The 16,841-nt window shown below is 39.5% G+C and overlaps 1 protein-coding gene across 1 annotated transcript in view; it reads left to right on the top strand.

Moving 5' to 3' along the window:
- The window catches only part of gfra4b (GDNF family receptor alpha 4b), a 73,989-nt gene that overhangs the window by 28,756 nt on the left and 28,392 nt on the right, over nt 1–16,841 (top strand). Inside the window, exon 2 of the mRNA XM_066668919.1 lies at nt 16,120–16,395. Within this exon, the coding sequence (XP_066525016.1) occupies nt 16,120–16,395 (276 nt within the window). The remainder of the gene's footprint in view (nt 1–16,119; nt 16,396–16,841) is intronic.

Genomic DNA, 16,841 nt, shown 5'->3' with positions numbered 1-16,841 from the left:
CTTCAGTGCCTGAGGACCAGTTGGGGTTTATGATGCCTTGACTCATCAATGGCCTCTCTATTTTTGTCCAGTTTTAAAAACTGTTCTTGGGGTGCTTTGACATATATAACCTCTCAACTATCTCCTAAAATTGAATGATTTGTGCATAATAGTAATTTTTGAATGGAAGTTATACAAATAAATGGCAGTCTGTGATCTTTTCTTAAACCTGTATATGCAGAATGAACAGTCCTTGGATAAGAGCAATGTCATGCATGTGTAAAGATGGTTTAGGTGATAGCTGGCTGTATTTAGCCCATAATCAATTCTGCTTCCCAAAACTGAATCTCTATGTATTTATGCAGGTTATGCTGGAGTCCAGCCACAAGGCAAAAGGCTCTGCAGATAGCAGATGTTTTACTAATGCGAGCCTTGTGCACCTCTCCTGTGTTAACAGTGGCTTATGCAGCTTGCTACAGGCTTAAGCATCCAACTTTGTCCTTCCTCAAAGCCTTCTCTTAGATTTCCCCATCTGAGTATTGAGCAGTTGGGATAAATGCTCACTGTCTGAAAAGAACTTCCTCACTATTAGCCTGCCTCATGGCTAGAATGTTGCTTTTCACCTTATTTAATTGAAATCTTGCATTGTGTGTAAAGCTTTAAACCACTCATCAAATGATGTCTTATTGTGAAAAGGTTAAAAGATCAATCAGTCAATTGCTGTCTATTATTTTATGAGAGGGGTTACCAGAAAGATGGACAATAAGGACATTTGACTGCTTCCTAAATACATGTTTTTACAGAAATGTATCCCCCTTATGAAAATATAAATGCTATATTTAAAGATAATATAAATCTGTGTACAACATCCAAGGTTAAGTTTGGGTATTAGCTACAGCAATCAATAATAACCAGAAAAATGGAAAATAAAACATGTGTAAAATTATGTGTTTCAAAGTCGTCTAAACACAGTTCACTATCGCCATCCACAATATATTTTACTTTAAGCCAAACTGTCGATAGGCCTGAGAAAACACAGTGGACCAACACCAACACCAGCAGATGACATGGCACCCCAAACCATCACTGACTGTGGAAATTTTACACTGGACCTCAACGTGGATTCTGTGCCTCTCCTCTCATCCTCCAGAATCTGGGACCTTGATTTCCAAAGGAAATGCAAAATTTACTTTTATCAGAGAACATAACTTTGGACCACTCCACAGCAGTCCAGTCCTTTTTGTCTTTAGCCCAGACGAGATGCTTCTGACACTGTCACTTGTTCAAGAGTGGCTTAACACAAAGAATGCGACAGCTGAAACCCATGTCTTGCATACGTCTGTCCGTGGTAGTTCTTGAAGCACTGAATCCACTTGCAGTCCAGTCTTTGTGAATCTCCCCCACATTTTTGAATGGGTTTTGTTTCACAATCCTCTCCAGGGTGCAGTTAGCCCTATTGCTTTTTACACTTTTTTCTACCACATCTTTTCCTTCCCTTCACCTCTCTGTTAATATGCTTGGACACAGAGCTCTGTGAACAGCCAGCCTCTTTAGCAATGACCTTTTGTGTCTCGCCCTGCTTGTGTAATGTGTCAATGGTCATCTTTTGGACGTCTGTCAAGTCAGCAGTCTTCCCCATGATTGTGTATCCTACAGAACTAGACTGAGAGACCATTTAAAGGTCTTTGCAGGTGTTTTGAGTTAATTCACTGATTAGAGTGTCGCACCAGGTGTCTTCAATACTGAACCTTTTCACAATATTCTAATTTTCTGAGATACTGAATTTGGTGTTTTCATTAGTTTTCAGTTATTATCATTAAATTAAAAGAAATAAACATGTTAAAAATATCATTCTTTGTGTAATGAATGAGTATAATATAAAGGTTTCACTGTTTGAATGGAATTACTGAAATAAATCAACTTTTTCATGATATTCTAATTTTATGACCAGCACCTGTAATATTTTCAAATATACTGTTTGCTTTTTGGTCTCATAAGCCATATGGGGGAAGTAAGCTACAAATTAGCCCATAATGGATTAATACGTCTTGTGGTGTCACATACACAAGCACATGTACATATCTGTCTATTTAACCTACTGCAGCACAGCTCTGCCTAATTTCTCTGAAATTATAAAGAATGTTTCAGCCTGGACTGCTTTTTGAAAGAGGAACAATACAAAACATTCAATGAGAAAGGATGTCATTTACATATATATTACTCATAAAGCCAAACAAATGTCACAAGAATGTCACATGTCACATGAATATTGGGGAAAAAAAAGAAAACAAGAAAAGTGTATGATTTGTGCCGGTTAATATAGACCCACGCCTTAAATATTAGTTTAGCACCATAAATTATTTTAATAAAAAACCAAGCTTATGCAATCACCAGCAATATGAATAGCACATGTCAAAGTCATGACAGCAGACTTTGAAAAAAAATTGAAAATATTCAATAAATTGCTTCTGAAGGCTTTAAATATTATATACAACCAAGTGAAAACGTAGAACATCCCTTAACTCTTGAAAATGAACCAAGCTGTCAAGACATAATTATTGTGTGCTATAAAAATACTTAACCATCTCAAGCAGATGACAAGGACATTTTTAATTCCTGCTCAAAAGTCTGAAGTTATTGTCAGTAATTTAAAACTACTTAGACAGAAAATAATTGTTATTAATGCAATTCAATGCAATAATTACATTTTTGATTTTTGGCGGCACGGTGGCGCAGCAGGTAGTGTTGCAGTCACACAGCTCCAGGGGCCTGGAGGTTGTGGGTTCGATTCCCGCTCCGGGTGACTGTCTGTGAGGAGTTGGTGTGTTCTCCCCGTGTCCGCGTGGGTTTCCTCCGGGTGCTTCGGTTTCCTCCCACAGTCCAAAAACACACGTTGCAGGTGGATTGGCGACTCGAAAGTGTCCGTGTGTGTGAGTGAATGTGTCTGTATTGCCCTGTGAGGGACTGGCGTCCCCTCCAGGGTGTATTCCCGCTTTGCGCCCAATGATTCCAGGTAGGCTCTGGACCCCCCGCGACCCTAAATTGGATAAGCGCTTACAGATAATGGATGGATGGATTTTACAGCTTAAAGTAATAATTTGAACTATCACAATATATGATTTTCAGAAAATTATGTATTATTTGTATAAATTTTCCACATACATATTGTTACTTAAGTACAACTCACACTAGATGAAGAATCAGATTGCTTGACAGTCCCTGAATGAACCAGATTATGCTCCAGAGAGTGGGTCCCGGCATGTGCACACTGGGGTGGCAATGCTTAAATTAGATTTAGTACAGAATCTCTGATATAAATGGTGTCTGTATAATAGCTGTTTTGAAATCAGAAGAACAACCCTGGAGAAAAAAAATGAGAAAATGACAGATTATTTCTTAAATATATTTTGAAGGTATAAATATAAAGAAATATTAGATGAGTTCAAATGAAAATTTTATAGTAATCATTAAGTTATAATAAAATGAAGAAAATTGTCAAGGATATATTATAAATAGATGATTGCAGTATATTATTTGTCATTAAATAATTTCTAATTACCAGCTCCTCCAAATAATGTCTAATATCTATCACAGCATATTCTTCAGTGTTTATTTTCTTAAATAATAGCGATGCTTATTATTATGACCATCATCATACCTTTATTAAATAGGGACTGATACATGGGCACAGAGAATGGTAGAACACATTTAATTACATTTAAATTGAAATTGATTTGCATTATTAATCTTTAGGATGTATTTGTGAGTGATATAATTTTAAACTGTGTACTGTGCAAGACATGCATATTTAAACCTACCTGGCCAAGGGCATTTTTCTAGCCCAGTGTGATTAAGAATAGTCCAGGAGGGTTAGAAGCACAGGCATGTGCGTGCGTGAGAACCAAAACAAAACAGCTAGTCTTGAACATGGGAAGACATATTTTAAGATAAAGGCACATTTAGTGTTAGGATTTGAGTGAGGGTTGGGGTTTGGGGTAAATGTTGGGGTTAAGGTTAATCATATGCTTGGATAAGGTTAGAGTGAGCCACCACAAAATGAATGGAAGTCAACTTCATGTCCCCACAATTCACAGAAACAAATTTGTGTATGTATGGGTCCTCTGAACACACACAAAGTCACTGAAGCAACACCTTTCCACCATTTTTTAACTTAATAGAGCTTGACAATTTCCTGCCAGCATCATTCTCATTGCAGGTTTGTTGTGATGATGGAGGAGATAGTGTTCAGAACTGGTCATGACTGGCTGAGAGGCATGCCATTGTTTATTGGGCATATAATATTATTGACCTTGCTGTTTCTGGGTGACTAGGATCATCCTTTCTCCCTTTCCGCCACTTCTTAGTTCTAGAGCTAGTGTATGCATTGATCAGTTAGCAGAAGTGTGTGTTAGTGTTCTCCTCCAAGTGTGCTGAACCATCCATTGATGTTGAGTAAGAGGTAATTTTACTTACAGGAAGCACATGATAGCCTTCACTGTTCCAGCTTGGTAGCGTTATGTGACAAGGGGAGACAAACCATTAACAATTAATAAATAATGCTGGCACATTACACAGTGCAGTGTTTTTAAATTGGAAGCAATTTATCTTATGGATTCTTTATTGTTGTTTACAGACAAAGATTTTTTAGTCTCTGGAACATTCATCTTAAATAATAATAAAAACAAAATACTGAATGCAGTGTATGTTTGATAAAAGGAACCCACATTAAATCTCCCAGGCAAAGGGCATTTATTCCAGTGCAGCATGATTAAGGACATTGTAGTTAGATTGGAAACACTAGCGCCGTGTGTGTGTGTGTGTGTGTGTTTGTGTTTTCTCCTCTGACTCTCCCATGTCAATAAATAAGAATGCGTGCTGTGCTTTAAAGTGTAACAGGCTCAGAAGACGCAGCCAGAGACTGGTGTCCTGCTTTTTTTCCTCAGAGCGGGATACTAGCACTGTACGCTCAGGTGCCATTATTTCTGAGCTTGCATGTTGTCCCACAGCCCTTTCCGGTGACCTACAAGTGACCTCATACACATACCTCCATCATCACGGCCGGTTATAAATCATTCAAACAGAATGCCTTCTCTTCGGCAGTTCTGAGCGATCTTAGCATCCATTTTGAATCACAATTCAGCCTCAGATCCAATCTAACTTTGCCCAGATGTTTTCTTTTGTTTACCGCCACTCGCCATACGTAACCAAGCAACACACTGGCTTAATATGTGCAGGTATTTGTGAATGTGTGTCGACGCTTCCCTTCTGAGACGCTATGAAAGTTATCAGATTGAGGATGGCCCCCAAAGGCAATTGCAAGCTAAACAAGGCAGCATTTCATACTGAAATGTTTGTTTTTTTTCATGCTGCTCCCCTGGGGCAGCGGCCAGTGTGGTTTGTTATGGGAAGCTGCATGCCTGCATGCCTCTGTGCCAGATTACAAGCTTGACATGCTCCTGCCTCCAGTGACGGTCACTGATAAATCACAATAAACAGCAATCTGCCTGGAGTAAACATCAATTCACCGGCAAAATGCACAGATTCAGGAACACCGTGCTTTTTCATGCATAATCCATGCTTTAGAATCAGGATCCTGGTAAGGTGTCTAGCACAGTATCTGATTTCTCTGATCTAACACATCTGATCAAGTGTGAACTTGATGACCCCCTAGTGACTACTCGTTGCTTATTTATACCCTACTTTGTATTTTTAGTGTCACCTTTACACTTGGAACTGAGTTAGAGTTATGAAAATTACAGCTCTTCAGAAAACCGATATTTATTTAATTCAGTCATTCATTATCTGTAACCGCTTACTCAGTTCAGGATCGCTGTGGGTCTGGAGCCTACCTGGAATCACTGGGCGCAAGAAAGGAACACATCCTGGAGGGGGCACCAATCCTTTGCAGGGTGACACACACTCACTTATTCACTCACACCTACGGACACTTTTGAGTCGCCAATCCAACTACCAACATGTGTTTTTGGACTCTGGGGGATACCGGAGCACCCAGAGGTAACCCACTTGTACATGGGGAGAACACACCAAACTCCTCACAGACAGTCACCTGGAGCAGGTCTTGGATTCTCAACCACCTGGTCCCTGGAGCTGTGTGACTATGACACTACCTGCTGTGCCGCCCTGATACTTCATCAGAACACGAATAAAAAAAAAAGATCTGTCTCATTATTAGGCTATTAGCTGTACTCTGTATGCAACACTGCCAGTCTGCAGTGATACCAGAAGAATCCTGCCACTCTGTCCCAGCAAGAATTGACACCCTTTGTTAAAGGCACATGGTGAAATGGGATTGGGCATAAGGGTACTGTTCTTAATGCAGGTTTATTGCTGGAAAACTATGGCCTTCTTCATAGCAGACTTGGGCAGGCCATGAGCAAAACATCTAACTCTGCATTAACCCAAAAAAATTGATTAAAAAAACTCATGTCCACCAAAAAGTGATAAATATAAATGTTCTGGTGAGGGGCGGCACGGTGGCGCAGCAGGTAGTGTCGCAGTCACACAGCTCCAGGGACCTGGAGGTTGTGGGTTCGATTCCCGCTCCGGGTGACTATCTGTGAGGAGTTGGTGTGTTCTCCCCGTGTCCGTGTGGGTTTCCTCCGGGTGCTCCGGTTTCCTCCCACAGTCCAAAAACACACGTTGGTAGGTGGATTGGCAACTCAAAAGTGTCCGTAGGTGTGAGTGAATGTGTGACTGTGTGTGTTGCCCTGTGAAGGACTGACGCCCCCCCAGGGTGTATTCCCGCCTTGCGCCCAATGATTCCAGGTAGGCTCTGGACCCACTGCGACCCTAAATTGGATAAGCGGTTACAGATAATGAATGAATGAATGTTCTGATGAGTTTGGTCTGAAGTACAGTTTGGAAGTGGTTGTGACTGGCTAAGAGACATGTCAAACAATTTTGCAAACAAATTGCTGGACTCTTTGGGTGAATGGGATGCACCCCCCCCCCCACCCCCTCCCAACACTCAATGTGATGCTAGCCCATTGGCAGTTGTTGCCCTCCTACAAGTATGTAGAGCTGTGAAATATGGTTGGGTCTATTTGAGTCAGAAGATGCACATGTTAACCTTCACTCTCCAAGCTTGGTGAGACCTGCTGCTTGTTCCTTCATAAAAACCTTCTGCTTTTTATAAAATAAGCTTTTGCTCTCCTAGGAAGGATTTATATCATATTTTAGACATTTCTTTGAGCATTTGATGGCATTGAGCCACAAAAACCCTGGTGAGCACAGTTACTGATATTGGATGATATTTTCTTTTTTTTGCACAATAAAAAAACCCTTCTCCAGCTTGGAAGTGAGCTTCATAACAATATAGAATACAATTTCACCAAATGCTTGGGAACTTTAAACCTCTCTAGCTGACATTGGGCATTGAGCAGGCCGATTAAAGCTCATGTGCATCTCTTTATATTTTGTGTTCATTGGAGATGCAAGTTATGTGTGCACAGCTGAATGTTTGATTTGTAGCTGAATTCATTAATGTGTGTCTGCATATCATAGAGTTTATCAAAGTGTTGCCTTTGTGTTTGCATCAATTATTTCCAATGGTTATGTTTCTTTAAAGCCCTATATACAAGGATAATTACTCAATTTAGCAGTTGTGTTTGAGCAGAAAACCCACCACGCTATGCTGGACTGCAGAGTTCATATCCCTGCTTTAGAGAGTCAACCATCATGTGTTATGATGATGTCTGCAAGGTGCTTGAGTTGATACTTTTTTTGACACCAGAATCCATAGCCATTTTGGGACATTTGCCCAGTTCCTGCCCCATCTGTTCCCTCAGCTCAGAATGGTGTGAGTGTTTTGCAAAATGCAAACTTGCCTTGCTTTTCCGCTTCAGCACCCCTGAAGGAAATAATTCCTGTGTGTTTAAAGAATGCCCATGCTCCTAAACAAAAGCACCTGGCTTCACAACAAGAGAAATTATCCTGTTTTATTTCACAAGCAGCTTTCTCATTCAACATTCGGGGCATGTTGTTGCCATTGACTAAGCATCTCCTGTTTTTTTTTTTTTTTATTGGGGTGGGGGTGGTGTTGAGGGGTGGTGTGCGTTTTTGAATTTTAACAGGTTATTCAGGGAATGTGCTTTGTTTTGGCCACTGACAGGCCTGGACCTGTATGTGTTTTATTAGATTTTCCTTTTTTTAATCGGAAAAACAGAGGTATGTGGAATCGGGGTCTATCTTAAGTAGCTGCGAGTGGGGGCCGATTAATACAATGATATCTCAGAGCGCAAGCCAAGTGGGTGGAGAGGTGGGGGGAAGAAAAGTTATTAAGTGAACTTTCTCAGTGTTTTGAACAGCTGATAAAATATCTCTTTTTTTCCCTTCATAGACATGCAGTGCAGAGGAACAGAAGGACACATTTCCCCTGCAACTGATTTTTTGGAAATTGGTTCTGTATCAAAACACTACTGTACAGGCAGACCTGTCTTTGCTTGGGGCAATATCTGTGGTACACAAGAAAAATAACTGTTTGATGTCTTACATACAGATTGGGTGAGCTGAGATTACTACATTTTGTGGAAACAAAGTGAAATGTTTTGCTGTGTCAAATATTCCGAGAGCAATCTATTTGCCTTTGAAGTCAGTAAGTAGTTTTATGGGGGCTGGTGACTAATTGTGTCTTGGATCTGTGTGCTACGTTTTAATTTCTCAGAGCCCTCCAACATGTTATTGGCTTCTTTCCATATTAATGCCAAGAATCTTCGCCTGGTTGTCAGCCTTTGCACATACAGAAAAAATACTGTAAGGGACCCGGAGAAAGAAAAGCACATCTATTCAATCTGTTCAGTTGATATCGTGACTAAATCTGCCGCCTGACTACTCTCACTTGGATATGTGTTTATAGAAACAGATAATAAAAGATGACACCTGTAATGGCCTCGTTCCTGCCCTCTGCTCGATGCACGATGGGAAAGGTCAGCCACTCGCATGAAAGCCATTATTAGCCCGCCCTGCTTACCAATTCCATCCTTTTTTAGATTTAATAAGAGCAGTGAAGGAATCATGAAATAATGAGATCAAAAGTGAAGTGTGAATGCACTCTCATTCAAATTTCATGCTCTCTTTAAGCTTTAACCAGTGTCATTTACTGTGTGCGCCAAAGCTGTCGCATGCTCTGAATTTCTCATGATGCTGACAGTTGCTAACAACAACTCCAGAAGCTCATTATTCTTAGTAATATCACTACTAATATGACAGCTCAGATAAAGTCAGAGAAAAGTATACAACTCTACCACCTGACAGGTGAATTCAAATGAACTTTTTCAAAGAACTTTCTGTCATTACTTTTTCTTTTTCACCCAGTTTTGACTTAAGCATATTTTAACTCACTACATGACTTACGGTACATGAGATGCCCAAATTAAATTGAGGAGCTATGCATGAGCTTATCAGTTAGGGTTTAAGGTCCTCAAATGTTCTATGCTTACTGCACATTTATATGGATTATAGTCTAAAATTATTTTAAAAGTCAAAGAATCAATCAGGAGTTTTCTCAACTGATTATTCTTTCTTATATGAAACAGCCATTATCCATCAATCCATTCATTGTCCGCTGCTTATCTGGGTCCGGGTCGTGGGGGAAGCAGTCAGAGTAAAGCCATTATACTGAAGCCTGTTGGCCTGGGTTTTTCTGAGATTCTGTTCATTCAGGGTCTACAAAGCAATGTCATATGGGATGCACTTTATCAAATAATAGTGTTTAGATAATTATAGGCACTTATAATCATTAAGCACTTTTTACTATCAATACTTATGACACAAATCTTATTCCATAATTCAGAAGACATTTTTATTCACAAGTTCTGATCCTGTTCTCTTTGAATACTCCAACTAGGACAGGCTCACAATCATAAGCTCGATCTGCACAGGGAAAGAGAACATAGCAAAACCTAAAACAGAAAACAGTTTTCACACTTTCATGCAATAAAATATAACCAGTAGAGGGGTGCCAATTGTCTAAACTTGAGAAATGGTTTGCCTTTTAAAGCTACATAGTGTAGCTTTAAAAGGCAAAATTAAGGACTACTTTTTTGCCTTCTGTAACATTGCTAGAAGTTTTAGGAGAAACTGTAAATTCTTTAATTATACTTCCAGAGTGTCTTCACCAGCTGAAGCCTTTAAGAGTCTATAACGAAAACAGTTCTCTTCCTCGCTGAAGGGATTCTGCCCAGGTGTTCCTTCTGAAAGAAGTGTTACTCTTCAAAAGCCATAAAGCAGGTAGCTGTATATCAAGGCCTGTTAAACAGTAAAGAAGAAAAAGGAGAGAAGCAGCATACTGAAAGTAATAAATCTGCCATTGAGCACTGTAGAACAACATCACTGTATTTCCCTCACAGGGAGCTTTCTGTGGAGGTATAAAGTCTTTTTGTTGGTGTCATCCTACCAGAGTTCATTAACTTTCATTTCCAGTCTCATCCTTCCTAAAGTGGGCCATTAAGTCAGTGCATCTGGGTAACTGATCAGCTAATCTGTCTTTGATTTATGTGCTAGGATAAGTGAGGACTTAGTGCTGGGCTCTGAAGGAATTGATTACTGACATGGCTAATTGGCTAAACCCACTGGTACACTGAGACAGGCTTATTGGAAATGTCAAATCAAGCACTTCATTTGCATTCATGATGTACGATGTCTATTCTGGCTTGTGCCAATGCAGCATAAACGGACACAAATTGCAATGGAGAGGGGCTGGGGTTTCAGACTGCCTTTGCAATCCCACCACTGACCATCTGTCCATCCGAGAAGTTTGTGTGATCAAAGGCAATGCTAAATTTATATTTGCCCCTCCAGATGTTCCTGACAGCAAGTTTTTGGATTTGTATATTTATGTTTTTTGGGTTGATGATGGTGGGGGGGAGAGGCCTTACTCTTGTCATTCACCAGTCTCATCTCATTTTGGCAAAATGCACTGTTTTGAACGATGAATAGGCCATTTGTGTGAATCATAAAAGCATAGCAGTAGCTCCCATTGACCCTGAGAAGAGTCATGGAAGCCCATTTCTGCCACTTGAGAAAATCTATACATACATATACAGGCATAAAGTAAATCATGTTTATGATATATTATGGCTTAGTTTCACATAATAATGAAAAAGGAGAAAATCTAATTATATGAGTTGCCAAGTAATAGTTCTTAGAAGCATTCTTACAACTTTTTTGGTTTTCAAGTGGCAGAAATTGGATTCCAATGTATGGAGTAGACTAAACCCTTACTAAAGTTAAGGCATAGTCCCTTGAGTACAATAATAACTTAAGTAAGAGTAGTCTCATATAGTCTTGTATAAGAATGTGCTTAAGGATTAAAATGTTAAAACCATTTCGATTTTCACCTAACAATTCTACCAGACCCTGGAGCAGCATTTTCACTTCTCATGAGTTTTCATAGAACATTTTCTGAATGTTTCATTTATTTTGTCTAAAAAAAATCATAAAATATGTGTGCCACTGTTGTCCTCTAAAACAAACATAAAACACATAAAAAGCAAGCTCTCACTTTTTTTTTACCTGTGTTTTACAGCCACCAAGCAAAAAGCCCTGGGTAAAGCCCTGGGTTTGGTCAATATTCCATCAGCAGGTTATGGCAAAGAGTGGACAGGCCCCACAGAAAGGACTCCCACTGATTGGAGGTCAATAATACTTGGGATTAAGGTACCCGCATAGACTGTAAAATTGTGGTGGTCATACAATCACTGGCCCCTTTTAGGACCTCGCTCTGCAAACTGTTGGCAGTTTGTGGATCAATACAACTCTGGAGGAGCAATTTTGCATTGCAGTTTTCATGATAGGCTAGAGAAGTTTGATTGTGTGTGTATGTGTGTGTGTGTTTCTGTGTGTGTTTCTAAGTATAAAGCTAGAAGTTTTGTCTTGCCAATGGAAAGCCTAGGCTCCAGTTTATTAAGATTCTACAGCATATGCAGATATATAGAGGGCTTTCATGTGGAAGACTGGTAGAACTGGCATGAAAGTAAACAAACAGCGGTAGACATTGATAAGGCAGTGGCCTTTTTGGCCACCTCTTTCATCCTCAGGTACAGCTTTGGTGGCGCAACAAATCTCTGATTCTAGCAGAGAATAAAGCAGAGGGTTTTGAAGGATACGGGTCACTGCCAGTTGTCGAATGCGAAACTCTTCACATGAGTAGACTTGAATACTATGGCCTTGTCACAATAGGTTTTAAAGATTTGATTTAATCTGGTATTCGATATGACATGCTTCATACTGCTTCACTTCTCCATCTGCCATTGACCCACCAGAAGGCTGTGAAAGCATTGGTGTGGATGTAAATTTGTTCCTTTTTTTCCTTTTTGCTCTTGAATGGAATGGAAATAAATCATTATTTTTGTGCTGGAATATTATGGGTGTGAAGATCTGACTGCATTAAGATTAAAGTTTTTTAAAAACAATTCAGAGCAAATAAAATCTCAGTTTTTTAATTTAATTTTGTTCATTTGAAGTTCAAGTATTAAGTACAAGCTACAAACCAGACCTCAACATTACTAAATGTATCTGGGATTAAAATTATACCAATTGTAAAATATAGAAAATACATCCAATTTCTATGAATGAATTTTCACCTCAGCAAAATTTTTTGATAAAATAAATAAATAAATAAATTTTGGGCTCTCATTTTTGCACAGTACTGTGTGTTAACAAAAAGAACTCAGTAGTTTCCACAGTGGTGATTTTAGAAAATATAAAACAATACATCAATACTTCAATTTTATCCATTCATTCATTATCTGTAAGCGCTTATCCAGCTCAGGGTCACGGTTGGTCCAGAGCCTACCTGGAATCATTGGGCGCAAGGTGGGAATACACCCTGGAGGGGGCGCCAGTCCTTCACAGGGCAACAAACACACTTACTTCAATTTTATAAATTATATATTTTAAGTCTCTTTTTTTATTGGCTAAAAGTGAGTTGCATATTTTATTGTGTATTATTCTAAGTGATTCAAACATTCAAAATTCAATGCAACTAAATCGCTGCATTTAGACCAAATGCATCACAAAGCCTTTTTTCTACCTTCTACTTACTTTAAGGCATTGCAGTTAATTATTTGCAAGAATATCTCATTATGAAGGTGTTATCTCGATGGCTGTATTGAAGTGAAGTAAGAATTGAGCTGCAACTCGGGTTGCTCAATTAACTCTGTTCACCTGTAACATGCCGTTAGTTGTAACACAGTGAAGCAGGATTGCAGAGAGTGACAGGTTTGCTCCCTAATGAAGGAAGCACATCACATTAATCACTGTGCACATTCACAGTCATTAATGTGGCAATTATCATCCCGCCGCGTTTGAGAAGACAAAACTGGAGGACCCATCATCACTTAACGAAGAGGCCTTTTCTCCCATTTCCCTCTTCAACAATGCTTCGTCTCTTCCTCATGACCAGCAATTAGCAGAGTGCTCTAATAAACAAACGGCTGCACTTAAATTGGACACGTGGAAATATGGTGAAAGTGGGAGGGGTGGGCCCTACCTCATTTATATGCCTTGTAGTGGAGGAAAGAGAATGGAGAAAATGTCTATGATCTAAATAATGCATTGTCTTCTGTTGTGCTCAGTCTGATTCGAGCATTGCTGTGCAGCTTTTTGTATCAAACACATTTATCCCACTCCTTCTCCTGTGCAGTTTCTGATGCTGAACAATGCTCTGGCAAGATACAAGGAAAGGCTCATTGTGCCTCCTGTCATCTTCACTTATTCTCATGTGTCGTCATGGTAGCCGGCCTCCGCGCAAACGCCTGCATATGGCTCGTCTGTCAGAACTTCTGTGACTTTACTCGATGTACTCAGTTATGTCATTCCCCAGATGTGTCGGAAAACATTGAGCTATCAATGCAGACTCACCGCTGGATGAAGTGCCATGTTGCATTCTCAGTGGGATGGTTCTGAAAAGCTCAAAACCCTTTCCCTCCCCCCTACCTCTCCAACAAACAGTCTAGAAATATGAATGTACAGGGATGATGCTTTCTGACAGAGTCATAGGTTGAAAACTGCACCACATGCATAAATCTGTTCAAAACAACACACACTTGTCGTTTTTGTCTGAACCTTGCCCAGAGCTCTTTTCCAATGCAATTAAATTTACGAGCCGAGAGATTGTGTTCCAGCCTCTAGTTACTTAGTATTTTCTGCCTCGCTTCAGGAACAAGCTATTGTCTTGCGCGCTGTCGTGAATGTCATTAGAATGCATTAAAACTGGCTCTCACAGCGAAGTCAAGTTCAAATCTCCAGGATTCACGGCTCAGCATGTTCGAAGAAACTCGGCGCTATTTTAATTTTCCCAACAGTCTGAGAATTTGTTAAATCAACTTGAAAACTTACGCAATACATACTCTAAATATAGTTAAAGTACAGTGTTCGCAAAAGCTTTCACTGACACAGTTGGATGCCCATTAGCTAACTTAACATCAAAAACAGCAAAAGTTAACAACTGATGCAGAGAGGCATTTTATGGAATTTTTGCTTGACAAAACTGCAAGCAAAAAACATACTTTACCGATGCAAAGAAAATGCTAGAAAAGTGCTAAGGCTAATCCCTCACCTAGCCATTAAAGAAGGTGTCAGTCAGATTTAGAAAAGACCAGTCATTTCCTTTGAACAAGAGTAGCTGCATTTTACTGGCTATTACTCTTTGTACATAATGGTGGTAGTCTTGGCTGAATCTCTCCTTTTTTTTTAACACTGACATGCAGAGCAAAAAGATTTTTAAAAGGGCTTTAATTGTACCACAGCAGGCCTAAAGCAATTGTTCCGGCAAAAACCAAATTTACACAATTTTCTCCTCTCCTAAACACACTCGATCAGCCAAGACATGTTTGGTGTCTGCAGCTTGCTTCATTAGACTTGTACTGGAGCTATGAGGCTAATGTAGCTAAGTAATGGAAGCTTGTAGTTGTCAGATTTGCTAGCTGCCTGCTTAAATCAGCAAACTCTTGCCTCACTCCATGAAGTTCTCTTGCAAATGTATTGCTTTTTGCTTGCTTATACAGTCTTGCATGCTGTTGTCTAATAACTTTCAAACAATGAGCAAAATTCTGGTTCAAGATTGTTTACTACTGTGTTTAACTATGGATCTTACTGGTTTCCCACTTGTATTGACAAGTTTTAGATTTGGAAACCACATAAAGATATATTTTTAAGATTACTTAACACAACTTAACACAATTTAGGCAGGTGTGTGATGATGTATCCACAGTCATTGGATCTCTCAGACCTTTCAGACATTTGAGTGCACTTGAACACCATCACCATGTATGTATTTTGTACACAACTTGCAGATTTTTGAAAACCAAAGCAATATGCATAAATAAACTAACAAATAAATAAATAAATAGCTCTATGCTTTGTGATTCACTAATTCTAACAGGATAAAAAAAAAATTACTCACTGACTGTGTCCTATTGGCTTCATGTTTTTAAAGGCATAATAAATCGAATGAATGTCATGCTGTAATTACAACACTTTGTAAATAAGAATTTAAAAGGAGATCTTGAAGGCAACATTACCATCTTTGTAAACATGGTTGCACCATTAAAGAGCCATTGCAATGGAAAACATGCTGCCTTAAAATCAATGAACTATAACACTATAATACCGCTTGACTCTGCAAAGTGTCTTCCAAATGGCATATATTGAAATCTCATTCATTTGTTCATTCATTTATTCATTCATTTTATGTAACTTCATCCTCATCAATGTTACCATTTGTCCAGAGCCTACCAGGAATCATTGGGTGCAAGGCATGAACACACCCTGGACAGGGTTTCAGTCCATTGCATATTTACTAGTGCTAATTATAACATGACCAATTTTCAGAACAGTGTTCTTTGCTAAGTATGTGTACATATGTTCATTTAGAAAGTCAACAAAACAAGTAGTTTGCCTAGAGGTGTCCTAACCTTTCCACAGGAACTGTATGTTCCATGAAATGTTAGCTACATTGGGTTTGGGGCTTTCAATACAGTTAACAAAGCAAAATTCAGACACCAAATATGTCTTGGCAGATTAACTGCACTTAGTGGATAAAATTTTTTGTTGAAGCCATGGCTTTGACCTTGAAATGTCATTTTTGTTACACTCTTCTCTGAATGTGTTTTTGTGCAGCTCTGCAGGTACTGCTGTATGCTGGTAGAGACTGTCTGCTGGCAGGGGACTCATGCTCCAGTGATGAAAGCTGCAGCCCTCGTCTCAGGACCCTGCGGCAGTGTGTGGCCGGAGACGGCAGTGTGAAGCTAGGCCCCGGGGCCCGGAGCCAGTGTGCCAATGCTGTGTCGGCTCTACTCTCTAGCCCCCTGCACGGCTGCCAATGCAGACGGGGCATGAAAAGGGAGAAGAACTGCCTCAGTATATACTGGAGTCTTCACCAGTCAGGAATACACGGTGAGATTTGTATCAGCATTCTAACTGAATAAAAACATCTAGAAGCCTTCAGTTATTTTAGTCATGTTATCTTTACATTCAGTATTGTATATTGTTACATTTGGCCACTGTTCAAATACCCCCCACCCCCACCCCCCATACATCTCCAAGTGGTTAAAATCAGAGTGCCCTTACTGAGATATTAGCGCTGAGAATGTCTCTAGGCCAGTCACATTGCAAGCCTGGAAGTTATTACATATTACATATAAGAATTACAGACAATATTGTTTTTAGTAACTTGCTTCATTAAAACACAGTTTTACTGATGTGCAAATGAGATGAATATTGAGTACTGCAGTGGTTCCCAAAGTGGTGCATGGGATGCATGGTGCTATTGCAGGTGTGGAGGGGAATACATCAATGTTTCCCACTTGTTATAATTCCACCGTAGAGGTGATTTTTTCACT

Source organism: Hoplias malabaricus, chromosome 4 (assembly GCF_029633855.1).
Source record: "Hoplias malabaricus isolate fHopMal1 chromosome 4, fHopMal1.hap1, whole genome shotgun sequence".
NCBI classification, from domain to species: Eukaryota; Metazoa; Chordata; class Actinopteri; order Characiformes; family Erythrinidae; genus Hoplias; species Hoplias malabaricus.
This window is presented reverse-complemented; position numbering and strand designations above follow the sequence as displayed.